The sequence below is a fragment of the Cnephaeus nilssonii genome (assembly GCF_951640355.1).
Source record: "Cnephaeus nilssonii genome assembly, chromosome: 6".
NCBI lineage: Eukaryota > Metazoa > Chordata > Mammalia > Chiroptera > Vespertilionidae > Cnephaeus > Cnephaeus nilssonii.
In genome coordinates, this window is record NC_137077.1 from 502,618 (window position 1) to 530,589 (window position 27,972).

At 59.3% G+C, this 27,972-nt stretch overlaps 1 protein-coding gene across 1 annotated transcript; it reads right to left on the reverse strand.

Moving 5' to 3' along the window:
• Window positions 1–16: 16 nt before the first annotated feature.
• MOV10L1 (Mov10 like RNA helicase 1) lies at window positions 17–27,939 on the reverse strand (the record flags this gene model as incomplete). Its single annotated transcript, XM_079775478.1, has 26 exons — window positions 17–657; window positions 757–894; window positions 1,426–1,533; window positions 3,727–3,876; window positions 6,033–6,206; window positions 6,849–7,013; window positions 7,707–7,806; window positions 8,814–8,935; window positions 9,354–9,500; window positions 9,939–10,117; window positions 10,519–10,627; window positions 12,111–12,208; window positions 12,884–12,942; window positions 13,254–13,345; window positions 14,227–14,297; window positions 14,463–14,640; window positions 16,206–16,320; window positions 17,097–17,291; window positions 18,050–18,182; window positions 18,484–18,701; window positions 18,908–19,048; window positions 20,950–21,137; window positions 21,495–21,607; window positions 23,117–23,279; window positions 26,805–26,989; window positions 27,843–27,939. 26 exons carry the CDS (start codon window positions 27,937–27,939, stop codon window positions 562–564), a joined length of 3,534 nt encoding a protein of 1,177 aa, XP_079631604.1. The 3' UTR covers window positions 17–561.
• Between the last annotated feature and the right edge of the window lie 33 nt (window positions 27,940–27,972).

Sequence of the window (27,972 nt, forward strand, 5' to 3'; positions counted from 1 at the left end):
GAAGGCGTGGCTCTGTCCCCCCACCTGGAGCCCTCTGAGTGGAAAGCCACGCGGGGTCTACTCGAGCGTTTATTTTGGTGACGGGTCGTGGTGTGGTAACTGCAGTGCCAGGAAGGGGCTGGGCAGGGCTGACGGCCAGGGCAGGCATCGTCCCGCCCAGCGGCCCCCATGCTTGTGGCCAAGACAGCAGGAGGCGGCTCAGTGACCACAGCGGACAGTGGCTGCTGCCCTTCCTACCAGCAGGGGCCCTGGGCGAGGTCCCTGGTCCCTGGGCTCCTGGCTCTGCTGAGCAGGGAGGCTGCACACCTCGGCCCCAGCTCAGCTGTGGGAGGCGGCAGCCAGTGCGCCGGGCTCCCCGCAGGGCTCAGGCTCGGGACCCGGAGGTGGGCTGGGCAGGAGCCTCTTTGCAGCGTGGTTTTATGAGGAGCATGTGTCTATGGAAGCTGTGCGAGACAGAGTGCCGCCGCAGCCCCGGAGCCGGAGCCGGAACAGGAGCAGGTGCCGGAGCAGGAGCAAGGCTGGGGAGCAGGAGCGAGGCTGGGGAGGCCAGGAGGCCGGGGCTCACGCCTGCAGGTGCCGTAGCTCGGGCGGCAGGTCACACCCGGTGTACGCGCCATTGGTGATACTATATTCCAGCAACGCGCCGAAGCAGGGGTCCTGTGGGGACACAGGATTTAGAGTGGGCAGGGCGGACAGCCCCCCACCGCTCCCCGGGCCCCCTCCTCAGGGGGGTCCTGTCCCAGGGTGGCAGCTCACTCTGACCAGGACGTAGGGGTTTCCCAGCACAATCAGCAAGGCTTTGGGTCTGGTGACGGCCACATTAAATCTCTTTGAGTTGGACAAGAAACCCAGGAAATATCGATCATCTTCAAATCGGTCTTCGTTTGACCGCACCTAGACACACCAAGGCGAAGAAAAACGCTACTTCAAGTTTTCTTGGCACGGAAAAAACGCTCGACTTATAAAACACACTTAGAAATACTCAACATCGTCAGTAGGACCTCATTTTTGGTTAGAAAAGAAAAAAGCAGCCTTGGCTGACATGGCTCAGTGGTTAGAGTATCGGCCTACACACCGGAGGGTCTCGGGTTCGATTCTGATCAAGGGCAGGTCTGATCCCTGCCCCCAGTGAGGGCACATGTGGGAGGGAGGCAACTTATCGATGTGTCTCTGTCACATCAATGTTTCTCTCTCCCGCCTGGCCCTTCCCTTCCATCCTCTAAAAAAAAAAGTGTAAAAATACATCCAATTATCCTCACTCCCTGGGTGAGGGTTAAAAAAAGGAAAAAAGCAGCAGGGGGTGGGGCGGAGCCCACTGCCCTCGGCCTGCACAGCATGGGCCCAGCCTGGGGGCTCAGCACGGGGAGGGGCAACTCGGGTCGGGGTTCCTTTCCGATTCTCTAGGCCCCAGGGCAGGGCACCTACGGTGGAGATGATGATCACCAAATGTTCCTGCCCTTGGAACTCCTCCACTGATCCGACCTTTATGTCCATCAGGTCCACGTTCCTCAGAAGAATTTTTATTTTCTCCACCTTTGAAGCAGAGAAAAGAGATTAAAGATAAAATGTTACAAAGCTGACCATTTCTTTCCATATCGCAGCAAAAGTGAAGACTGACAACGTGCAGTACCGCTTCTCAATCCCCATTGTATTTAACCCGCCCCACGCCAGGCACTGCCCGCACCCCGACTCCAGGGCTGGCTCAGCACCCGTTTCTACCGAGGTGAGGGCAGTGCTGCCCTGGGGCCCTCCCCGGGCCTGAGCCTTCCCCACACCCGCGGCTGGAGGCAGGCTGTGCGCCCTCCCCTGCAGCAGTGTCAAGGCCGCCAGGAGGAGGACACGCTGTGACAGTGGCACGGAGCCCGGAGAAGGCGAGCTCGCCCTCCAGGAGCGGGAACGGCCGAGCCGAGCAGCGAGACTCGGATGAAGTGGGTTCCAGGTGTTTGGAGACAAGGTCTCCAATGGGCGTTGGAAAAAGGAGTATTTGAGAGAAAACTCGATGGTAGGCGACTCCTCCCCAGGACACCGGGGACAGTGCTGAGGTCAGAGCCGAGGCTGCGGCGCCCCAGCAGGTCCAGAGCAGGAGGGACTTCTGCGAGCGCGTCACGGGGCCCCGCGGGGCGGTGACTGTCCACAGGGAGAGTCCAGGGCAGTGCCAACTGGGTGAAGGATGCTCCGGACCACAGCAGGCAGAGCGCCGTGTCCTGGCAGCGCACCTGCCGCCGGGGCCCGAGGTCGGGGGAGGCAGGAGTACCCGTGTCCGCCTTCCATGCACAGGCCTCTCGGCAGCAACTAGCAGACAGCCCTCAGGAGACGGGAACGCAGAGACCAGGGGTGCACGCAGCAGGTGAGCAACCCAACTCCAAGCAAGGCGGCACGCTGACCAGTTGTCCCAAGAAGAAAAACGTGTTTTGATAAAAGGTGGAATTTCTAACACTCACCAGAAAGAGCACAAAGGGAAGAACTGGGGATGGAGGCAGGTCTGAAGGCTCATCATGAGGGACTCAGCCCAGACATCAGCTCAGCCTGAGCCCCAGCAGCCAGGCCGGCGGTCCTGGGGGTGGGGAGGGTGGGTACCGCGAGGGAGGCTGAGCCCAGGTGTGCACGTGGGTGCTGTGTGTGCAGGGGGACACACACCAAGTTGGACAGATCCTTGCCACGACCACCCCAAACACAACCCAGAGGGTTGAACCTTCAGAACAAAGTGGGAAAACATAGCTAGCTTCACAACAGGGAAGGATTTCTTAGATAAAACACAGAAAGCACAAACCATAAAGGAAACGGTTACCCCGGAGGTAACCAGGGACAAGGCCTGGCTGAGACGGTCTGGAACACGCGACCACCAAGGGCCTGAGGGCAGAAATAATGCCGACTCAGCACAACCTGCAGCACCAGATTTAAACAGGGTTAAAAACCCTCACCGGAGGGTATGTTGTATTGACTATTTAGAAAAAAGTACATATTTTTATTGATTTCAGAGAGGAAGGGAGAGGGAGAGAGAGAAATATCAATGACGAGAGAAAACCATTGATCGGCTGCTTCCTGCATGCCCCCTACCGGGGATCGAGCCCACAACCTGGCATGTGCCCTGATCAGAATAGAACTGTGACCTCCTGGTTCCTAGATCGATGCTCAACCCCTGAGCCACACCAGCTGGGCTGTTTTATTGATCTTAGAGAAGAAGGTGGGGAGAGAGAGAGAGAAACATCAGTTGCCTCCTGTCGTGCCCAAACCAGGGACTGAACCTGCAACCTAGGGAAGTGTCCTGACTGGGAGTCAGCCCTACGACCCTGTGGTGACGGGATGGTCTTCCGACTGCGCCACCTGAGCAGGCGAAACGGGAATTCTGACGGAACATTAGGCCAGTAAACACAGGAGGAGACTCTCAAGTCCCTGACAACTCCAGGGGACCCTCTGCCCTCACAGCGGCTGCGGGTGTGGGCAGTGGGAGCTGCAGACCTGGGAGTGGGCGACCAGGTGGGCTGCACGGCAGACGGAGGACGCGCACAGTGAGCACACAGTGACAGCTTCACGCCCGGGACAGCGGAGCCGCCGAGGCAGGGCTCCCCCAGGTGCCTGGCCACCCTGCCCCAGGGCCCGGGTGTGGAAGGCCAGCGGGAGCCCGCAGAGGGAGCCCCGCAGAGGGCCACGCGACGAGCTTGTGTCCCGTCCCTTGCGTGGCCTCCGTGGATCAGGAAGCACAGGAGCTGGCGAGCGGGGCCGCACCTGCTTGCGGTAGGGCGTGATCACGCCGATGTCCCGCGCAGACACCTGGCTGCAGAGGCTCCTGGCCAGGAGGCAGCTGTAGCGCATGACCTGCACGGCCTCGGCCGGGTTGAACCAGGACGGGCTCCTCCCTTCCCGAGCTTCGCTGCCCTGCCAGGTTGGGAGACAAGAGAGACGGCGTCACGAGGCCTCGTTCCCCCGCTGCGCTCGTTAGGGCCCGTGAACGAGGAGCCGAGCAGGCGCTGGGACAGGCCCGGGTGAGGGGCCTGGCTATGGAACCGGAACCGGCTCAGCTGCAGTGAGGCCCAAGGACGGGTGGGGGGTAGGGGGAGTCCCGTGAGGACGGTGACGGGAGGGCGCACGTGCCGGTGGGGACAGAGCCGGGAGCCAGGACGGCCGAGGGGGCAGTGACCAGTGTGGTCAGTGTGGTCAGTGCGGAGCCCCTCAGGCCGGGCCGGGCCGGGCCCCGGGCTCTGGCTGCCCCTCCTGTGGAAGGGGCGCCCTCCTCTCTGACCTGCAGGGAAGACAGACGACCGACGAGCACAGGTCATCACTGCATGTCAAGGACACGCAAACCCAAACCTCAGGGCCTGCCTCACGCCCACCGGGACGGCAGACAGACACGCGGCCGGGGAGGACGTGGAGCAGCGGCGCCCAGCGTGTGAGGTGGTGCAGCCGCCCTCAGAACCCGAAAGCAGTTCCCATCTGCCTCTGACATTTACTTCTGGGCATTTACCCAAACAACAGAATAAACGCCGGGACCCAGACAAGCATATGTGGGAGCAGCCCGAGCGTCCATGGCGACGTGGGAAGCACACGTGGTCCGTGCACACGATGGGCACCACTCCGCCAGAGAGGGAGGACCCCCAGAGACCACACCTGCGAGGCACGCGGCCCGAGGGCTCGGAGCAGACGCAGGGGTTACGGGGTGCCAGGGTCGGGGGGTGAGGGTTCAGTGGGAAGATGGAGAACTCTGGGACTGACTGTAGCACAGGGGCCCGGGCTGCCGCCCTGAACTGGGCCCTGCCGGCGAAGGCGGTCGACAGGACGCGGTGTGTTTCGCCACGACTGAAACAGCGCACACAGAGCAGTAAGAACGCACAGACCGGCCCTGGCTGGGTTGGCTCAGTGGACAGAGCGTCGGCCTGCGAACGGAAAGGTCCCAGGTTCGATTCCTATCAAGGGCACAGGCCCCGGTTGTGGGCATGATCCCCAAGTGGGGGACCTGCAGGAGGCAGCCGATCCATGAGTCTCTCTCATCGTGGATATTTCCCTCTCTCTCCCTCTTCCTTCCTCTCTGAAATCAATAAAAATATATTTTTTTTAAAAAGAAGAAGAATGCACTGACTTCCAGGAGTTTTCGCTGAGAAACTTAACTGGCCCCTGGGTTTACGACGAGAGGTTGGTAACCAGCCGCCGGGAGCGGGCTGTCCTCGGAGGGAACACAGTCCGCGGGCACCAGCCGCCCAGCAGAGAGGGAGACGAAGGGCAGCGTCAGGAAGCGCACTAACGGTTCTCCGACGGGACGGAGGGAGAAGCCCAGGGGAGGGGCGCCCATGCCTCACCAGGTGGGACTGACGGAAAACCAGGACAGCGCGAGACCTCAACGGCAGGCGTGGCCGGGAGCACGGGCGGCAGGGCCTCAGGCGCCGGCGGGATCTGGTGCGGAAGCCGTGGGCAGTCACGGCCCCGCCAGCGGGGATGCCGAGCAGACGGCACCAAGTCAGGACACAGAGGAGCTGACTGACAGGCTCCACAAGTAAGTTTTAAAAACCTACGTGAAACTTACGTCCTCAACAGAGAAGGTGAGCTTTGTATGTGTCTTTAGGACATTTACGGAAACAGTCCCATTGGCCACAGATGCTTAAGAGCTGGGGTTACAGGCCTCGGCCTTCATCAGAGCCTATGCCACTCGGCATACAGAGGCGGCCATGGCCCTCCAGCCACTTGGAAGTCAAGAAAAACACGTGTCTGTAACCCTCGGATCGAAAAGAAAATGGAGTCACCGGGACCAGGGAGCGCCGTGGAGCAGAGCTGCGCCCAGGCCCTGCCTCCCTGTACAGACGCGGAGAGAACTGGGTGCACCGATGGACCAGTGAGGGGCAGGGGGGCCCTACAGCTGAGGGTAAGGGGGCAGATGGACCGAAAAGCTGCAGTGAGCGAAGCAGAAAAGGAGCAGGAGGAAACAGAATGAGCCCAAAGCTGGTTTCCACACAGACAGGTCGGCACAGCCTGGGCTCCAACGGGCCACACCGGCCAAGGAGCCGGAGCAGCCAGGCGAGCACCAGTGGGAGCGGCTCACTCACCCGCACGCCGTGGAAGACGAGGGGGAAGCCTTTCTTGGGGAGCTTCTCCCAGCCCAGCAAGGAGGTCACCACCTTGGGGTCGGCACAGACCTCGAGCTCCTTGTGGTAGAAGAGCCGGGAGGGCAGGGCCAGCAGGGCCGCGTGGGACCTGTAGTTCTTCACCAGCTTGGTCACCTGCAGGGAGCGCGCAGGGGCAGCCCCGTCAGCACGCGCCTTCCTGCTGAAGGGAAGTGATGGCTCCCCTCCCCGAGGCCTCCCTCTGCCTCTCATCGCCGCCTGAGCAGAAAGTGACCTTGGCCCCCAGATGCCTTTGTGACCAGAAGGTCCATTTTAATAGCAAAGGTGACCTTTGGGAAAACAAGAGCGGGAGGCCAGGCCCGGCCGCCCGGCCTGTGGGCCCGCAGAGGGCGTTCTGCCTGCAGGGCCCGTCCTGCCATCTGCAGAGCCCAGCCCCAGGCCCCGGCACAGGCGGGCAGACTCCCTCTCCCAGGCCACAGCCAGCCCTCCCTGGGGGGCAGTTTCGTGGCTCCCGATGACCCCTCTCAAGGAGTCGTCTGCCGTGGACCCCGCTCCCGTGTCCTCCCCTCTCCCCGGGTGACCTGTCCCGTGGGCAAGCTCCGCGGCGCCTGCACTGGGTTCAGCGGGCAGCGCTTGCTCACTCGGCTCGCCTTCACACGGGGAGGGGGCCCACAACCCCGGCTCGGCTCCAGCACGGGGGCCGCCGAGTCCCATGGTCCCCACCTGCACTGGGCCACCCCATGGACGGACGCCCTCTGCCGTCCCTCAGGGGCCCACACCCCGAAGGGTCTGGCTCACCAGCAGGGGGTTGTAGGCGCCACAAGCACCGAAAGCGTCTTCATCCCTCAGGTACACGGGCCGGGACATGAGTCTCTCCAGCATGGACACGTTCAGCCCGTAGGCCATGGCGAGCCGGGACTTGATCACGGGCCCGAGCTGCATGGGGTCCCCAGCAAGGACGATCTGCCACACAGAGGGGACCCGCTGTGCAGGGACAGCGGCTGCAACCCACGCACAGCGTCAGCCACAGCGTGCGTGGGGGGAGGGCGGCAGAGGCAAGAGCGCAGCCCCAGGCCTGGACACAGCCACCTGGCGAAGCCCTGCCCCTGCTGGACCCAGCCTGACCCCTGGGGACCGAGGGAGGAGGTGGGACTCGAGTGTCCCTTCCTTCAGCCAGTCTGAGTGTGGGGAAGGGGTGGCGGGCCTTGGGCTGACCCCAGACACTACCATAGGCCAGTGCTCAGCCCAGGACAGAGGGACGCGTCGGGGTGGAGGGGTGCTCCGGGGCCGGTAGTCTCTGCACCCACCGCAGGTGCCAGCAGCCGTGTGTGTAAGAGGGCATGTGTGTGAGTGCATGTGTGCGTGTGTGAGTGCATGTGTGTGAGTGGGTATGTGCACGTGATTGTGTGGGTATGTGTGTGAGTGCATGTGAGAGTGCATGTGTGTGAGTGTAAATGCGTGTGCACATGAATGTATGTGAGAATGTGTGTGTGAATGTGAGTGAGAATGCATGTGTGAGTGCATGCACGTGTGTGTGAGGAAGTGTGTGAGTGCATGTGAGTGCGTGTAAGAGAGGAGAGGGAGGGAGGCAGCCCTTTCCCGTGTGCCCGGGGACCAGGATGGTGCCGACAGGAGGACGGCACAGCAAGGCCTCACCTGGCCGCTGACATCGGAGACCAGACCCAGAGGAATGAGGCACTCCGGCTCACTGGCCTGTCCGGCTTCGTCCACAAACACGTGTGTGAAGTGTCCGACTCTGGAGCCAAAGACGTAAGTGGTCACCTCAGTCAGCATCCCTGGGGCTTGGCGGCCAGCCCAGGAGGCACCCGCAGCCATCGGGACACTGAGTTCCATCCCCACTGGACCCTCCCCCACAGGCCTGTTTAAAAAGACTTGGAGGGAACGGGTGAGGGGACTGCATGGTGGGGAGCTGCTGGGCAGCCCATGGTCCAGGCTGGGGACTGCCGCCCACAGCAGAGGCCTGGGCTGGAGCCCCGCTTCCCCCTCAGCAGCTGGGCGACCTTGGGCAGGTCCTGTCGCCTCTCTGTGCCTTGGTTTCCCCAATGTGTCGGGCGGAGTGCGACAGGGTAAGCTGATCAAGCTGGTCACTGGGCAACATTCCCACGTGGGGAGACTGCCTGAGTCATGCTCTCGGCTGGAGCCGCTGCCGCCAGGACAGCCTTGGGTGGAGCCGGGCCTCAGGCCCCCAACCATGGACGGAGGCCCCAGCGCGGGCCCCTGCTCACGTGGAGTCGCCGGCAGTGCTGGGCCCGTTGCCCTGACTGGCCGCTCAGGCACAGGCCTGAGTCTGCATCTCAAATGACCGCCCCGCCCCCCGCCCGCCACAGGATGGGCAGCACACTCGTTTTCACCGCACGCCCCGTCTCTGCTGAAGAAGCGTGACAGTAGGTGACTTTCTCTGAACGTAAGCACTTGCACTTGAGATCCCGTGCGGCCCCCAGTTCCTTCGCTTTTTCCCTCCGACCGACCGTGCTGCTCCTCCTTCACCCTCCTCACCCTCCTCAGCCACCGGGGGGCGGTCCTGCACTGTTCCCTGGGCCCTCCTGTCCCTCCAGCGGAACAGGGGCTTCCTGCCTCTGGTCTGGGTGCACCCGCATGTTCACCCCGCCCCCTCCCTCGGGGTCGCCCTCCCGGGAGCCTTGGGTCCTTGCACCCCTGGGGTCTCAGCACAAGCCCCCTTCCCTGGAGGGGCCCCCTGACCCGCTGCCAGGACAGAGAGGCCTCCCCGCCCGCCGCGCTCACCGCACTCCGATCTGGTAGAAGAGGCCGGCGCTGCTGCAGGTGCTGATGATGATGCGGAAGCGTGAGGCCTTCCAGATGTCCTCCCCGTCCTTGCAGTACGCCTTGATGGCCTCGATGACCGTCTGGGGGGGGGCAGTGTGTGTTCAGGTTACGAAGTGTCTTTAAATTGGACGTGATCACAAAGTCGGAAGGACTCCCACAAGCTCACTGTCCTGTTCCACTTCTCAGTCATGACTAAGTAATGACCTAAGACTGGCTTCTTAAATAAAAATACTTACAATTTCTTAGCGACTTAGTCCCCATTTGATGGACTCTGCAGCCATGAATGTAACATGTAATCCTGCAGATCCTCACCCCAAACGTTCCTTCTAACATCACTCGTTTCCGGCTTTGGTCTCTGTGGTTAATTAGCCCTTCACCCTACAAGCCAACCAGCCAAGCCTGCACCCCGGCCCAGGAGGGACCAGCGGCCGTGAGGGAGGGGCGCAGCAGGAGCAGGACAGAGGAGACGGGACTGGACCAGGGGACGGGGAGGCTCACCTCCTCGAACCGGCAGGTGGCGTTCACGCGCACCATGGTGCCCGGCCGCAGCAGGCAGCTCTCGTGCAGCCGCAAGCACACGAGGTCGGCTGCGCTGTTGGAGGGCGCACACACCAAAATCCGACTGTCAGGCAGGGCGTGGTACACCTTCACCGGGCAGAGACGGGCAGTCAGCGCGGGCGAGTCCAAGCATTGACGCCTCGCCATGGGAGCAGGTGGTGGGCCCGCCCAGGACCCACCCCAGGGCCCGCTCGCCTGCAGGAGGGCATTTGGGCGCTCGGCACACATTTGGGTGCCGCCCCACACACTGGCTGCGAGCAGGCGGGCCCGCAGGCGCCTGCCGCCCACCCTGTGACGGGCCGAGAGGCTCTCTCCTGACAACGGAGGCTCCCTTCTCCCCCGTGACACAAGCTTTCACACCCTGCACAGCCCGTAAACACACGACGGACCTAGCAGACACAAGCAGCTGGAACGTCCAAGCTCTGATCCACATGTAACAGACACAGAATTCCTGCTGCCAACCCCCCGCCTCCCCCCCCCCCCCGCCCTCAGCCAAGCACACGGTGAACGCGCTGCCTCCGTCACCTGTAACACCGCCTCGATGATGGTCACCGTCTTCCCAGTGCCAGGAGGTCCGAAGAGGACGTACGGGAGGGGGCGGCAGTCGCCACTCAGGATCCTGCGCACGGCCAGCTGCTGGTTCTCGTTGAGCAGGGGGTTGAAGAACTCCTTCTCTCGGGCCCCCGGGGTCGGCAGCCCCTCGCCTGATCCAAGGGAGGCACAGGGTCAGGCGACATCCAGCAGCCTGAGCAGCGGGGCACAGACACCAGCACCGGCCCGAGGCCACGGGACAACCAGTCAGCGGGGAAGCCCCCGCAGTGCCAGGGGCCCGGGAGGCCGCGGCGGAGGCGGTGCCTGGACCTGCCCTGGCGCCGCCTGCACAGCTCGCAGCTCGGGAGAGTCAGCGTCTGAGAGCAAACAGGACCTTCCCTGTCTCCCCCTTCACGACAGCAGCGCCAGAAAAGGCCACAATCGGAAGTCTCTGGTTGTGACAAGAGTATTCGCTCATCTTCCCGTCACTCAACCCTCGTGACCACCCCAGACCCCGACAGCGAGCCTCTGAGGGGCCTAGTCCCAGGCGCGGTCACCGCCTCGCAATACGCACCCAGGTGACTTGTCTCTGCAGCCAAGGCCGCCGGCCCCTGTGTGTCCTGGGCGCCCGCCTGGCTCGTCTTGGTGGCAGGCTCAGGCGGCTCCTTCTCAGCTTCCTTGTTCTAGAAATAATCACGACCCCCCTCCCCCCGCAATGGTTTAAGAAACGCTGTGTGTTTGCAGGGGCTCAGTTTAAAGAGAAAACGTCGCCATCCCCCCATGCAGCACTGGCTTGGTGTCCTGAACAGCGCGGTGTCCTGGCACGGACCATAGGCCACACCCCCTTGAAAGCGTGACACACACACAGAACAGTGGTACAACGCTGCCACACCGTCTGTTTCTCTTCTGAATTACCTTTACAAGAAACCTAAGTCGCTAAGTTTGTGACAAAGGCTCTAAAACCCAGGCCTTCCATTTGACTCAGCGAGTGCGCCTCCTGCCCAGCTCAGGGCGAGCGAGAGCCGGGCCCCACCTCCTTCGCAGTGGGCACCCGAGAGCGAGCACGCAGGTGACAACTCCCTTAGGTAAGCAAGTGCCGCTGCTTCTGTCAACGGTGCTCACGTCCGAGGTCCCTGCTGGCTGTGGGCGCAGGGTCCTTCCCCTCAGAAGCCTCTCTGCCCCGTGACCTCCCCGCTCCCCTGCTCCCGGCCCGAGGCCTCTCCCCGGGCTGACTGCCGTCACAGGGCCTGCCTCACGTGCCTCCTGGCAGGATGCGGCCCGGGGATGTCGACGCACAGTGTCTGAAACGCTGGGGTCACATATTTTGTCTGGAAGGTCAATCCAGTCCCAGCCCACCTTGCCTCCGGTGTGCAATGCCTCCAAGTTTACCCACCACCCAGCCAATCCATGAAAAGACAATGCTCTGCATTTAAAAGTATCAAGACTTAACCCATGCGGAAGGCGAGCCACCTAAATAAATGGCGCGGCATCGCAGCCTCCGAGACCAGGCAGGCTGAGCGGGACAGGGGGACGCCTCTGGTCTGTGGCCGAAGAACAACACGGATCCACACAACACCCAGCAGGTGACCCGGGGGAACCTCGGCCCTCTCCTTACAGGCTCCTGAGGCTGGGTGGGCACTCAACACTGTGATGACTGCATTTCTGGAGGGCCTAGACGTGGTGAAAGGTTTTCTAAACATTGGATACAATTTGAAAACCTGCACGTAGTACAAGCTTAAAACATGCTCACAAAACTACATCACACCAGCACAGGGCCCTCAGAGACACGCCCAGCGTGACAGGAGGCCTGCTCTGTCACTGGACTCATGACCAAGAACAAACCCCCCGCGTTCACCCATGAAAACACGTGGAGAGCTTCGGCCGGTGCCTGGCTCCGTATTTAGAGACCGGACTGTTGAAGTAAAAATCAAACTACCTTCATGACGTTCACAGACTACAAATGCTGGCCATCTGCGGGGGGTGTATGCTTCAGACACTCTAAGCACAAGTCATCACACAATGGCCTGTCTGAGTGCACGCACCCCCCACACTCCTAAACAGAACCACGGCTCGCACTGTCTCCCCGGTACCCCAGCTCCGCCCTGCCTGGCTCGTGCCCAGACAACCTGAGCGCGCCCGCAGGCTGGGACGCGGCGGCAGGCGTACCTCGGGGGTGGGCTGCCCATCGTTCTTGCTGTCTTGTGCACAGTTCCAACTGCCTGCCACTTGGGGAGACTGTAAGATGATTTCTTCTGGAAACAACACTTTTAAAACAAGAAAGGGCAACAAGGTAGATATTACTGAAAAGCGCTAAAAAGATGAAGAAGATAAAAGCTGTTTGCAGCAGCCCCGAGTACCCATATAGGGTGCCCTCTGTCAGCCACAGCTACGCCAGCCCAGCACGTGCTTTGGAACAAAAGCCAGGATTTGTCTACTTGTAGGTACGAAAGGAATTCAATTAAGAGGGGAGACAGAGTGCAATGGCTTCATTTTCAATAATTTAAGTGTTATTTTTACACAGCTGAAATAAGATAATACGGAAACTTTCCAATAGGAAAAACAACACTGGAAATCACAGTTTCACTTAAAAAAATTTTTTTTGGTTAATCCTCACTTGAGGATTTTTTTCTATTGATTTTAGAGAGAGTGGATGGGAAGAGGGAAGGAGAGAGAAAAACATTGATGTGAGAGACATCAATTGGTCGCCTCCTGCACACGCCCAGACTGGCACAGGGAACCTGCAACTCAGGTACGTGCTCTTGACCAGAATTGAACCCGTGACCCTTCAGTGCACAGGCCGACACTCTAACCACTGAGCACACCCGCCAGGCCCCAGCTTTACTTCTAATGTGTGACAGAGGAGACTGTTTCATGCAAATGTACACGAAGCTTACAGAACCCCCTGGGGCGCGTCACGGATCACGCCACAGCAACAGTACCTTTTACTCCCAAGTGGCTGACGTGCTCAAGTGCAAAGTGACACCGCCTGCTCGTGGTCCTGCGGGGAGAAGACAGCACAAACCCCGCTGTTGAGGTTGCACACCTGGGCCAGCGCGGAGCTGGGACCTGATGGCGACCACGTCGAACGCTAACGCACGCTTTACAAAGTGCGTGGGCACTGCCAGCTCCCCTGGTTCTCACGGCACCAGAGGCCAGGAGTCCGGAGGACCGAAGGTGGTGCCAGGGTCTGTTTCGCAGGAAAATCCTAATATTGCCCCTGTCAGGACAGCACAGACTCCTTTCTCCCCAGGAATGTTCCATGTATGAGTGGACAAGTAGAAAAAACACACACACAGTGTGAAGCATTACCTGTTATATGTAAACTCCACATCCATAGGCTCAAAGTTATATGCTTGTTCAAATTCCGGATTCAGCTTAAGAGTCACATCTTCTTCATGAATCTAAAGGAGAAACAAACAGCTTAACTTCCATCCTTCATACTTGATTTCTTACGACGGTCTCGTCTGTCTCTGCGGCACATGGTGACACACCCCGCAGGTCTGAGGGGCAACTGGTGTAACCACAATCAAGGCGCCCTTCCCACACACGCTTCCTTATTCCCTCACTGGCTCCGGGGTCTGCACATCATGAACCCAGCCACGGTGCCGGGCTGCCCCGGGACCACGCCTCCCAGTGGAACCAGGAACCGGATCGTCTGGGACCCTCCAGCCAAACTGCGATCCTGCAGGGAACGATCCCGGACCAGCGGGGAGGAAAGGCGTTTCTGAGGAAGCGTGGGGAGAGTGGGGGGACCCTCGACTGGCCGGGCTCCAGCGGGGTGCTGGGCGCATGTGGCAGGGTCAGGAGGCGGGGTGGGGATCGCCGGCAGGAGCCCAGAGTGAGGTCAGCACAGCCAGCGTCGGATTCAGGCCTGAGGACACCACATGCCGACACGGTCACTCAGAGAAACACGGGAGACGGGCATCAAGTTAAAGAGAGTGAAAGACAAAACTAAGTGAGCCCAAGACCCGACCAAACGACCGGGCAGCGTTCCTGAAGGAACAGGCCATTCAGAAACGAAGACCACGCTTCTGAGAAGAACGCGAGCAAAGGGAGGAAAGGCGCCGGAAACGCACCTGCTCTGTCGGCCAGCCGGCAGCTTCCTTCGTCCCAACCCACACTCGCACCCCGAGGCCTTCTGAAATGACCTTCCACACCGGTGGCTCCGAGACGCCCCCTGCTTGTCTCCTCCCTCAGCAACGTCTCCAGTGGGGAACTGCCCCCTGCCAGGCCCACTGCGCCTTCCTCACACCTGGGGACCCTCCCGCCCGGCGCCTCTCACCTTCACCACGTAGCCGATGTACTCAACGACATGTCCATTGTACTCCTGCGTTTTCAGAACCAGTTTATCACCTAGAAGCACAGGACCCACCACTTCACATAACGTCAGTGACAGGACACAGGTGCTGGGGCCCTGACCACGTTTTAAGTGACATTCTAACCCAAACCAAGAGAACGAGCTAATGGGACCACGTGGCGCCAGTTTAAACCGCTCCTCCCCGGCGGGTCCATACCCACCTGCGTACAGGGAAGGCCGGCTCTCAGCCAGTCCAGGGACCTCCAGCACCAGTAACTCCCCGTTTCTCTTCAAGGCGACCCCGCTCATGTTATACTCCTTCAGCTCTATCTCCGCGTGGATCTCCTCGAGCCAGAGCAGTGTGGAGAGCTTCTCCTTGTAGTTGGACATGTTCAGAAGCTGAAATGACCAGCACGCCGTGAGCGCACAGCACGGGAGCACACCATGCCCAGGAGACAGCAGCTGACACGCCACACGGGAAGGGATGGCTGCAGTGACCACGGGCCGTGCAGGACAGTGGTCCTGAGGAAGGGGCGTGTCTCAGTGAGCCCCACAACCGCCCTCAGCAACCTGGACAGTTTGCAGACCCTGGCACAGGACAGGACCCGGGAGCTGCGTGGCCTGGGTGGTGAGGAGGTGGAGCTGGGGGTTCGGGAGGCCAGTGCAGAGAGAGATGCCTGGCAGTGCTCGGTGTGGGAGCAACGTCGTCAGGACAGGAGGGCTCCCCGCCTGGCGGCATTGGCAGGGGGCGCACTGCGGTCGGAGCGGGACCCTCCTGTGCATTGTAGGGTGCTCAGCAGCGTTCCTGGCCTCTACAGCACCCTAGATGTGCCCCCAACAACGTCTCCAGGGGCAGACTGTCACCTGTGGAGGGTGCTGGTTCCCGGAGCTCACCCAGGGCCCGGACAGTGGCCGCCAGCCCCAACGCAGCTGTGCAGTGGACTGCCCTGGGCAGGGTCAGAGGGCACCAGCCCCCAGTGCTCCTCTGTTCCCACCTAACGAAGCGTTAATGCAGGGAAGTACCCGGCTTTTCCGCGTAACTCAGCGGGGTCCCAGAACTGAGCTCCACAAGGGAAATCCAGGATGTCCGGCAGCCACGAGACCTCCCGGCTCGGAAGGCGGACCTTGAGCCATGAGGAGGAAAACCCAGCCCCAGCAAAGCTTGTGCCCCACTCAGGAGACAGGAGTGAGAGCCGTGGCTATAACTGCGTCATTTATGTTAAAAAGGGTGAGGAAAGACTGAGCTTATTAAGCACAGACAGAGAAGACAGAAAAAAATGCGCGGACTGGAAGATGCAGCAACAGAACCTGTCCGAAACCCAGCGCAGAGGGGACGTGGCGAGAGGAAAACGAGCCGAGCGCCAGGGATGGGCGGGAGGGAAACCCCAGGAACAGGAAGGAAACGGCACCGAGGCCCGTGGAGCCCGCCGTGTGCCAAGAGCTGAGGCCGGAAGCAGAGCAGGTGAGTCGTGAGGAGCGGCCCGAGGGCGCAGCCTCCTCGGACTGTTCCAGACCAAAAGCCATGAGCCCAGGAGAACAGAGGCCGGGCCCACGCGGGGCCGCAGCACCAGGAACGGCCAGCGAGGACCCCTTTCTGAACCCTTAGAGAACCGGTGACGTCACGTAAAAACGACACAGCGCGTCACCGAGTTCAAAACAGCCGCAGAAGTCCAACTTCTGACAACGTTAGCAGACGCCTCGGAGAGAGAAGTGGAGGGCGCCCGGGGCTCCCGCCTGGCAGCCGAGGGGCGGGGGCTCAGGCCCTCCCCTGTGACTGTTCACACCAATGGAACGACAGCCGAGAGCTTTAGCGACCCGGCTCCTCAGTGAAGCAGCCACACCGCACACACTCCGTGGCCGCCTCAGGCCGACACCCCTCCTCCGGCAGAAGGCCCGAGGCCACGGTGCCCACGGCCACGGCAGCCGGCAGCCAGGAGAGCGCCTGCAGCCAAGGCTCCTCCTACCTCGGCGAGCAGCGGCTGAAAAGTCAGGATGTCAATCTTCTGCTCCACACATTTCTTCAGTCGGTCGGGGATTGGGTACTGGGGAAGGAAACTTGGAAGCTGGCGTCTTGAGTTCCTTAAGGAAGAAATTCCGTTGGAAATGATTCATCACCAGACATCTGGTACCAGACCAAGTCCATCCGTCACCACAGGAACGACGCGGCCGCCGCTGGCCCCGTCAGCGGGCGCCGACATTTACTGTGGACCATCCTCCCCAGCTGCAGCAGGGGACGGCCGATGCACAAGACGCTGGGAACCAGGGGGTCCGCACCGACTGCCGTGCCTGACAGGGCGTGACTATGGGAACCACAGCCACGGCGCAGAGCGCGCTGCTGACGGCTGCTCCGCCCCGGGCCTGCCTCCGTTCTTGCCTGTCCCCTCCAGCTCTGCCTCCCCTGGGAGCGGCTGCCACTGGGCGTCACCACGTCGGCCACAAGCAGGAAGAGCACCACCACTGCTGTGGGCAAACCTGATGCGGCCACATGATGGGGGAGGGGAAACCGGGAGAGGAGACCAGCCAAGAGCGACGGTACACGTCAAACGGTGCAGGCTGCCGGCAGTTCACAGGTGCACCCGACGTAGGTGAGGATGGCACCAGCACCCCCCCTTCTTGGGAGACAGGCTGGGCAGTCGGGACACAGAGGTGGGGGGACCTGAGGTGGTGAAGTGGCGCTGGGGCGTGGCAGGTACCCCTCACTTCCCCGTCCTCATGCCCACTGTGGGCTGCACCCGGCCGCCCGCAGACAGTTTTGTACCAACACACCATCCCCCCCAAGTAAAGGGTGAAAGGAGCCCCCCCACACCGCCTCCCCTCAGCCAGCGGCCACACCGCTGTCCTTCCTGTCACGGTACCTTTTCTGCGTGGTCACGACAACTGTCGTTTTCGTGGGCGCTGGCGCCTGGGGACTCTTAGACTTCTTCCACAGGAAGGGCTCGCGCACAGCGATCAGGGCCTCCTCCGCGCTCGCCACGCCCACGTCCAGGATGCGCCCGATGAGGAAGCTGGAGAAGCAGAGCAGGAGGAGCTCCCTGCAGCGGCCGGCAGTCCTAGGACAGACGAGACACGGTCAGCGGGGGCCTCCGCGCGCAGAGGCAGTGGGGCTCGGGACCGAGGTCTGTGTGGTCAGTAGTTCTTTTGCAGGAAAAGGGACTTTCCACAGCAACAATGCCATGTGTTCCCAAGACAGCCAAGCACCCCAGTCAGTCACCTCTGTAACTGTCAAGCCTCAGAACAGTTTTCCCAAATTTCAATCAGAACCGTCTGGCACGACCAGACACGGGTTATCACTGCTTCCTGCCCGCGCTCCTGCTGTGGCCCTGGCCTCCCAGGGTCCCCGCCCCACATCCTCCAGGGTCCCAGAGGTCACGGAGAGGGGCTGCCGCACACGTGCCGAGCTGAAGGAGCCCTGAGGTCCCTGTGGTTGGACACTGCTGGGCTCACGGCAAGGCAGGGACGCATCACTCAGATCCACGTTCAAAAAAGATTCACAATTCATTAGCAAACGTAGACGGCAGACTGCGGCCGAAACGTCTAGCCGACAGGCGCCCAGTGGCTCGGGACATGCGGAAGGGGAGGCGGCCCAGGCTGAGGGCGCCCGCTGTCCTCTGTCACTCAGAAGTCAGGGAAGGGGTCATTGCCTCATAGCTGAACTCACTCAAGCTACCGTCTCCACCAACGCTTTTTGAGTTTGTCCCATCACAAGAGCTACAAATCCTGTTTATAAAACTGAACCCAGAAGGACCACACACGGGACTGAAAGATAAATGTCCCAAATCCAACTCCTGGAAAACCCAGCAGCACGTACTTTGCCTCACACGTGACCATGATCAGGGCCCGTCCTCCGGGAGGGATGAGCCCGCTGGGCTCAGGCTCCGTGACCTGCCTCCTCGGGCCGTCCTGTCCGCTTCCTTCCTCTTCTCCTTTGCAGGCACAGCCATCTGAGAGGGGACAGGAGACCCAGCGGTCAGCTGGCGGCAGCCGTGGTGCATGCCTGTGGACTGCCGCATGCGCGCGCACATGCACAGCCCATCACCGGACGGGACAGAAAGCGGACAGCAGACAGCCTTCTCCAATTCATAACTGTTTGCAGGAAGCAGCATGTCCAATGCACTTCCAGGGTCGCCAGCTACCTCGGTCCGTGTCCCCAGCCCCAAATCAGAGGTCTCGAATCAGAGCCCACAGCATCGAGGGCCCCTAGGTCCCCAGACCGGCAGGGCTCTGGCCAGGACCCCCGTCTACCTGGAGAGACTGCTCTGCTGGGGGCCACACTGCTCTCCGACGTCTGATAGGTCCTGTCTGGGCAGCTGTCTAACGAGCTCTCCTGCGTCTCCGGGTCGGGAGCAGGTGCCGGGGGGCAGTGCTGGGTCCCCCGCAGCAAGTGGAACCGGAACTGTCTGGTTCTGTCCCAGCCAGCCAGCTTGCAGCTGACCAGTTTCTGAGGGACGTCTCCTTTATTCCTGCACAAAGAGAGCTAGCTGTCAGCGCAGAGCGTAAAACCGTCCCAAGGAGCTGGTGCATGCGACTGCCAATGCCTTCATGAGTACAAGCAGGTTTTGTGGGGAACTTTCACAAAGGGAAAGCCAACGGGCAGGAAAGTGAAGGGTCTTCTATGGAATTCCTTAAGCCCCGCTGGGAGCGCAGACGGTGGGAGGGAGGGGCTTACTCTATGCAGACCACCAGGCTCCTGCTGCACCCTTCCCGCAGCGTGCCGAAGCTGGTCGCCCTGGTGACTTCGATGCCGCCCTTGTCCTTTAGCAGCAGGGCCTCGCAGGTCTGCTCGGAGGCCTCGGCAGAGGTGTGGTCTCTGGGGAGTCCCACAGAGTGCCCGTCACCCTGCAGGCTGCCTCCCCAGGCTCCGCCCCTGCCCACCTGCCTCTCCTCCCAGGCCCCAACCACCAGGTGCAGGGCAAGGTGCTGGGTGAGGGGCAGTCCGCCCAGAGGGACAGACACCGGGCTGGTCCTGAGGACCCGCGAGGACACAGCCACCCTGAGGGCGAGTGACAGTCCTACAAGCTCCAGAGAGGAGGCGGTGAGGCCGTGGGGATGCCACGAAGGTGGGCCTGGGCCCGGGCGGGGGAGGGGCGGGTGTGGGTGTTGGTTATTAGGGATGGCAGGCTTTCATTTGGGAAGTTTTGTGGCTTTGCAGTATTTGAACAATTAAATGAGAAGGTTCTCTCCCTACCCGGACCCCTTTCCCTTTATCCCAGACACTGCTCACCTGAGCTCTGCCTCCAGGAGGCCCACCTGCGGGGCACTCAGAGCGCAGGCCTGGGCACTACCGACCCACATCCAATGCAGACATTCTCACCACACCAGGGACCCCCTCTGCTGGCTGCTGCCCCTCAAATTCCCCAACTACACAGGCCTCCCCACCCCCTCCTTCCTCTCCTGCACAGGTGCCGACAGGACCGTGGCCGCAGGGGCAGCACTGGAGCCAGCTGGGCTCGGGGCTGCTCAGCTGACCTCTGTGATGAGGTCAGGAGTGACTCGCAGGGCTTTGCCCCGCCCCCGCCCCCGCCCCCCAGTGCAGATGTGCAAGTGGGAAGCGCGGGGTCGGCAGCAGGGCACACACTCGCTGGGCACACACAGTGGCACACCACGCTTTATTGGTGGACACTCGAATTGGTGGCCGGATGGTGGTCTGAGTGGCTACCACTGTGGCATCTGGATGCACGCGCAGAGGAGACGGCTCAGACAGGGAGCCGGGGTGGGGCAGCACATCCCGGCGGGCAGAGCATGGCCCTCTCGGTGCCAGGCCCGCTCTGTGGCCGGGACAGTGCTGGCACACAGGCAGCGGGCCCTGACCCTGTGCTGCCCAGATAGGCGTCCAGCAAGTTCCTCCCCCCCACAGCCCCCAGCCCCACTTGGAGGGGCGAAGAGGACACCCGAGTTCGAGGATGGGGCCAGCTCACATCCAGCCCAGCACTGAGGGGGGGCCTCCCCGTGCCCCGGGAGGACAGCAGCCCTGGACGGCTGCCCGAGGAGGCTGAGCAGGAAGGGACCGGCCCCTGCCAGGGCCTGGGTGCACCCACCCATGCACACAGCAGAGCGGGTGCGCCTGCTGGCCACCGCCTCTCTGAAAGCGCAGTTAGTAAACCACCGTGTGTGCTGAGGTCAGTGCTGGGAGAGAACACGGTGGATCCGGAAAAGACCATGACCCTGAGCTGGACAGGACAGGCCAGGCTGGAGTGACAGGCCACATCCACCACTCCCACAGCCTGAGCGCAGTCAGTCTGTCCCACCCGCCGTCCTGCCCCTCAGACGCCCCCATCGCCCAGGCTGAGCTTGCGTTTAGTGAGGAGATGGGTGACAGCAGCATCACTGGGGGCCCTGTGTGGTGAGATCCCTGGAAGCAGGTGCTGAGGAGGAAAGGCAGGGAGAGGCGGTGCTTCTCATGGGAGCCCACCGCCTGGGAAGTGGGTCATGGCGGTGCAGAAGGACACGACACGGAGTCAGCCACGTAGGAGGTGGCATGTCCAGTGTGCCCCACAAAATGCCAACGTGTTGACGAACAAGGTGCAAACCCACCAAGAATGGAATCACCCAGGCCAGACCTAGGGCAGGAGGGAGCCTTCAACCCACCTCCGATCGAGCACCATGAACACGTGGGAGACGCCTCCCGCCCACCACCTCCCACCCGGACGTGGACGAAGACGGCCACTGGGCTAGTAGGTAACTCTCACCCCAGCCAGGGGGTGCCCTCACCGTCTCTTCACTGGGGTCACGCACAGGGCCCTCCACATGTAGCATGACTGGCTGCTCTCCACCACCACGGTGCTGACCACGTCGTACCTTCGCGGCACGTACCCCTCGGGGAGCTTCAGAGAGTCCAGGGTGAAGAAGACACAGTCGTCGATCACCCCATTTCTCCCACAGAGGCTGGAAATGCAGACCTGCAGGCACAGCGTGCAGACGGCCTCACCAACCAGCCGGCCCACTGGCCCCCCAACAAAGGCCCAGTGACCGCGGCCTCCACTCACCAGGGACCTCGGGGGGAGTGGGGACCCTGCTCTAGGAGCAGAAGCAATGCTCTGAAGATCACGCATTGTGGGGGCCTCGGAGCCAAGGCCCCTCGCGTGCCGCCACCCCCACATGCCCAAGTCCTGCACCCCACTGCCCACAAGCAGGGCACGGGCACTGAGACTAAGCCAGGACAGCACACCGGGTGTTCTTCTCTGGCCAACACTGCACCTGACGGGCGACCCACCCAGTGCCCCCCGGGAGCCGGGACCAGCGAGGGCCAGCACTACCTTGTCCACACGCTTGTACCGCAGCGGCTTCACTGACAGGGCCTCGCTGCTCCACGTGCCCGGCCGGATCCAGTAGGTGGCCTCCACCCAGTCTCCCTTGCATGGCTCGAAACCTCCGAGGCAGGAGGGCAGCGTCACCCAGGGCCGCCCCCCTGCAGTGTCCAGCCCTTCGGAAGGGACGGGGCACTGGTGCTCTCTCAACAGGGACACTGTTACCGAGTCTCCGCCAGACCCACCTGGCTGCAGGGCCTCCTCCCCTCAGCCCGACTCGCCCTGCCAGACAGGCCCACGGTCGGGCAGCCACGAAGCGGGTGGGCACAGTCTCAGAAGCCCACCTGGTTTCAGATATCCCCCACGCTTTTCATTAAAACCCCCAGTATTATTAGTAACCAAAGAAGCTCAGCAGCAGACCTGTCATCACCTCCAACTTCTAGAAGGTGTGGGCGCACGTGCGGTGGACAGTTTCGCGATGCCCTGTCCCTGCCAGCTCTGCCCAGATGCAGTGAGTGCCCTCCCACTCAGGGACCCAGGTGCTGAGGACGAGGGGAACTGAGGGCTGGCAACTATGTCTCTGCCAGCTCAGGTGGGGAGCAGGCAGTGCCCGCCAGCCCAGTGGCATGCCAGGTAGCCGTGTGGTGGGCGGTGCCATGGCCTGCAAGGTGCAAGGTGCCACCGCCCCTCTGGCAGGCTGGGAAGTTCAGTGGCATGGAATGCAGTCCTGACACAAGACAGGGGGAGAGCAGTGTGGGCAGGCTGGCTGTGGTGCCCGGTGAAAAGCTATAACCAGGTACAGCCTTCTGGTTCTCTTGCAATAAACACTCCTGACAGCAACAGGCTCACAGGACAAAGCACGACACTGGACCCCGAGCTGCTTCTATGGAAGCTGGTGATGAGCCCCCACTGCACCAGCCTCCTGTCCCTTTCACTCGGGGGCTCCCAAGGTTAGCCATCAAGGTGCTCCCAGCTTCTGTGGCCGGGAAAGTGACAGCAGGCTCCGCAGGACGAGCTGATGCCTCTGGCCAGCACAGCCCAGGTGGAGTCCCACGCCTGCCTTTCAGCAGGTGACCTGCAGGGCCTGTGGCTGGAGTTCAGCTCAGAAAGCACCTCCCCCCCCCGCCCCCCAGCTCTGCCAGGTCCTGCTGGATTCCGAATGGGATGGCGGTCTGCTCGGGAGGAAGAGCGACTGTCTTGGGCCCCCTGCTGCTGCCCTCCCACCATTGTGCACAGCAGGCACCCCAGACGGCTGCGAGTTAAACTCAACTGAGGGCACTGACAATTTATTTCTTTAGGCATGAAAACAAAATCTTAGATCAGCTGAAACAAGTGCAATTACACATGGACACATGTTCTTGGGAAGGTACAAGGTTATCCCCAAGTCCCATTTAAAACATGTGAAGTGCCTGAAAAACAACAGTAATCATGTGAAAGGAACAATTACTCAGAAACTGTGGCTGCATTCCACAAATGAGCACACATGATAGACGTCCAGTCTAAGGCTCTCTCCACATACAAAACGTGTCCCGATTTGACCCTCTCAAGGATGCGCGTAACCATTGCAAATCCAAGACATACAAATTGAAAACCCCACTTTTTAATGTGAAGGAGAAACCCACCCAGCTTACCTTCACAAACACTCTTCAGAGAGAAGTATGTGGTCTGATTGATGTAGCCAGCACCCTTCATCAGCGATGTCACACAGCCAATCAGCACTCGGGGGCTGTTGTCGGACAGCCCTCCGCCCTGGTTTTTGCTGTCCTCTTCCCATTTATCAGAAACAGCTTCCACCTGAGACAAACAAACCTCTATTAAAGCATAATAAGAGGACCACAGGAACAGCAAACGGAAGACGAATACCTCCTATGAAGAGAGATGCAAAAATCCTCAATAAAATACGAGCAAACTGAATGCAGCAAACTATGAAAAGGATTATGCCAAGCAAGGAGGGCTTATCCCAGAAGGCAAGGATGGTTCACAAAGAAAATCAACGTGACACACCACGTTGGAAGAGCCAGGAAAAAAACAGCCATCCTCTCAGGCGATGCAGAGAAGACCTCTGACAAAGCTCAACTTGCTCTCATGATAAAACGCTCAGCACACTAGGAACAGACACGATGAGCCATGTGTGCAACATCCTGCGCACGTCACCGCCCGAAGTGACATACACACACACACACACACACACACACACACACACAGCCTCTCCTCTCAGATCAGGAACAAGATGAGGATGCCTCTTTCTGCCCCTTCTGCCAAAGCAGTACTGGACGGTCTAGCCAGAGCAATAAGGGGGCGGGGGGAGGGGGGAAGAAAGTAAGAAAAGGCATCTAACCTGGAAAGGAAGAAGTAAATTTATCTCTCTTTACAGATGGCATGATCTTATATGTAAAAATCCTCTAACTATTCCATTAAAAAACTGTTACAGCCAATAAATGAATTCAGCAAAGTTGCAGGATACAAATCAACACACAAAAACTACTTGAGATGGAACAACATAAACTGATGAACAAAAACAGACCCAGAGACAGAGAAGCATCGATCAGACTGTCAAACCTCAGAGGGAAGGTAGGGGAGTGTGGGGGTAAGGGGGAGAGATCAACCAAAGGACTTGTATGCATGCATATAAGCCTAACTAACGGTCACAGACAACAGGGCGTGAGGGCATGAGTGGGGGGTGGGGGGCAATAGGGGGATAAGGACACATATGTAATACCTTAATCGATAAAGAAAAAAAATTGCTTGTGATGAATATTCCAAAAAGTGAAATTAAAAAACCAATTTGCTACATACAGAAACGTCAAAAAGAAAAAGAAACTTAGGAATAAATTTAACCAAAGAGGTGGAAGACTTACACACTGAAAATTATAAAAAGTGGCTGGAAGAAGTTAAAGACACAAACAAATGGGAAGACATTGTGTTCATGAACTGGAAGACTTACATTAAAATGCCAATATTATGCTAAGCAATCTAGAAATTCACTGCAATCCCCATCAAAAGCCCAGCAACCTTCCTGCAGAAATAAAACACTCCTAAAATTCATAGCATCTCTCAGGAGCCTTGAGTAGCAAAGCAATCTTGAAAAGGAAGAACAAAGCTGCAAGTTCCACATTTGATTTCAAAACCTGCTACAGAGCTGTAGTCGTCAAACACTGGCACTGGCACGAGGACAGGCAGATTCCAGAAATAAATAAACGACTATGTGGTCAACTGATTTTCTTTTAAAACTTATTTTACAGAGAAAGAGGGGCAGGCAGGGATGGATGGATAGAGGGAGGGAGAGGGAGAAACATTGATTTGTTATTCGACTTACCTATGCACTCATTGATTCTTGTGTGTGTCCTATCTGGGTATTTAGCCCACAACCTTGGTGTAATGCAGGCATCCTCAAACTATGGCCCTCGGGCCACATGCGGGTGTTTTTGACGTTTTGTTTTTTTACTTCAAAATAAGATATGTGCAGTGTGCATAGGAATTTGTTCATAGTTTTTTTAAAACTATAGTCCAGCCCTCCAACGGTCTGAAGGACAGTGAACTGGCCCCCTGTTTAAAAAGTTTGAGGGCCCCTGGTGTAATGGGAGAACACTCTAACCAACTGAGCTACCTGACCAGGGTCCCAAGACCATTCAATGTAGAAAGGGTTTTCCCCACGGTGAAGTCTTCTAAAAAATGATGGTGGGAAAACTGGATACCAACATACGAAAGAATGAAGTCAAACCCTTACCCAATACCATACTCAGAGATTAGCTCAAAGTGTATCAAAGACTTATATTTAAGAGCTAAAACTATAAAACTCTTAGAATAGGCGAAAATGGCCATGCTCTTGGATTAATGAATAACTTTTAAAAATATATATTTTTATTGATTTCAGAGAGGAAGGGAGGGAGAGGAGGGAGAAACATTAACGATGAGAGCGCATCATGGATCAGCTGCTTCCTGCACGTCCCCCACTGGGGATGGAGCCCAAAACCCAGGCAGGTGCCCTGACCAGGAATCGAACCGTGACCTCCTGGCCCGCCTGAGGTTTCTTACGGAGCTCAGAAGCTACAATGAAAAGACAGACACATTTAACTACAAAAAACTTTATGAAACAAAGCCAAAAGACAATCTTGGGGGAAATAGTCACAACACTTCCATATACTAATTTTCCTTTAAAAGATCTAATTTCCCTAAAATAGAATTGTCACTAAAAAGTTGAGCCCGCCGAAACCGGTTTGGCTCAGTGGATAGAGCGTCGGCCTGCGGACTGAAAGGTCCCAGGTTCGATTCCGGTCAAGGGCATGTACCTTGGTTGCGGGCACATCCCTAGTAGGGGATGTGCAAGAGGCAGATGAGAGAGATTGATGTTTCTCTCTCACCGATGTTTCTAACTCTCTATCCCTCTCTCTTCCTCTCTGTAAAAAATCAATAAAATATATTTAAAAAAAAAAAAAAGTTGAGCCCCACAAAAAATATGGACAAAGGACACAAAAATATTCCATAGGAAAAAAGTGATGAAATATTAAACCATTTTAAAATTTAAGTGAAAAATAAAATTACAGAAAACTGTTCACTGATCAGGTTGGCAAAGATTCCCAAGAGTGATGACTTCCATGTCCTTGTCAACCTTGGTTGACAGACAGCTTGCACCCTGCTCCCAAGAGTTCAAATTAGTACCATGTTACTGGGAAGTAATCAGACGACAACCATTGAAATGTTAAACGTGCATACCCTTTGCCTAACAATTCTACTTCCAAGAAATTACAAAAATACTATTTGTAAATTAAAAAAATGCTGAATAGAATCCGCTAATTGTCTTTGCTAACTGGGTATCACAGGGTCCAATAACTACTACTTTTTAAATATATATATATTTTATTGATTTCAGAGAGGAAGGAAGAGGGAGGAGAGAGAGAGAAAATCAATGATGAGACAGCATGGGGATTGAGCCCACACCCTGGGCATGTGTCCTTGACTGGAATTGAACCTGGGACCCTCCAGTCTGCAAGCGACGCTCCATCCACTGAGCCAAACCGGCAGTAACTACTACTTTTAACAATATTTTTTGAAGACTAGAAGAAGATAGAAATGTGAACAGTGTTCATCTCCACAGTATAAAATATAGGCAAACTTACAAATTACACATTTGTATGATGTTCGATTTACAATGACCACCACGGATTTTTTAGAACAGAAACTGCCGACCGAACAAAGGCGCCCCCCAGGCAGGTACACCCACTCTCTCCCTTAGCCAGGGCCTCTCTGGAGGCTACCTGGGCGGGACAGCACCGGGAACCCCCCCCCCCAAGAAAGCGCCCACACCAAGGCGGGCCTCACCCTGACGGCTTTCAGGCCATTGGACACTCTATTTTCTTCCACCACCGCAATCACTTCCTGCCCGACGTTCAGGAGCACTTTGCTGGTCACCACGTCGTTGGAGAAGTAGATGAGATCGTCAATCATGCCGTAATCGCTGCAGTACCTCGTCACCACGCCCTGGACGGTTTTCAACTTGGTGTCACCTGGACGGATACACAAGGCGGTTCCACTGACCACCAGCGGAGCCCGCCCTACACCTCGGCCCTACTGGAGGGAGGTGGGGTGCGGGCACCCTCGGGGGCTGCGGGGCCCTCCCGGGAGCGTTCAGGAAGTCGCTGTGGGAGGCAGGCTGCCTGGTGCTCTATCGCCAGCTCTCCCACTGCCACGTGGCCGGGTCCTTGACCGCCTCGAGCCTGCTCCCCGCTCCCCCCGGTCCCCCCACCCCACCCCCCGGAAAGGGGGCGCGGTGACAGCTGCCACCGAGGGAGCTGCCTGCGGGACAGACGCGGGCGCGATGCCTAGACCCGGGAGGTGGCGCAGGCTAGGGCGCAATGGGGGTTATGGTTAATGATGTAGCATCCGGGGACTTCTTCCTACTGTCGTTTTCTTCTTTTTCATAACCAACAACTTCGGTGGCGGCAGCAGGAGGTTGTTTCTCTCACCAAACGAGAGATTCCAGGCCTGGCCTGGGGGGTCCAGGGACCCGCCCCACTTGCTGGCGACAAGGCTGCGGCAGCCCGTGTCCTGGGCCCTCGCTGCACCTGCTCTGCGGCTTCCCAGACGCGGGAGACACCTGGGAGCACAGGTCCCGTCCGCCCCGCGGCCCCTGGAGAGGAGTCTGGGCTCGGGCTGCCCCTCCAAGCCCACAGGGCGCAGACGGCCCGGAGGGAGGGGGCGGCGTCCGCGGGCCAGAGCCAGGACCTGCGCCTGCGGGGGAGGTGAGAGGTCGACTAGGCGCCCTGCCCTGACTGTGCTCTCCCCGGGGGAGGCCTCACTTCTGGGGACCGCTGCCGCCCCGCCCGCAGCCCCGGCCTTGGCCCACGGCCCGCGAGGCACCTTCCGCGGGCTCGAGCCTCCGCAGCCCGGTCTCCTCCTCGGGGCCGTCTGCCCTCCTCCAGAAGAAGGCCACCACCTTGGCCGCGAGGCGCAACATGGCCGGCCGCAGCCTCGTCCGCGCAGCGTCCAG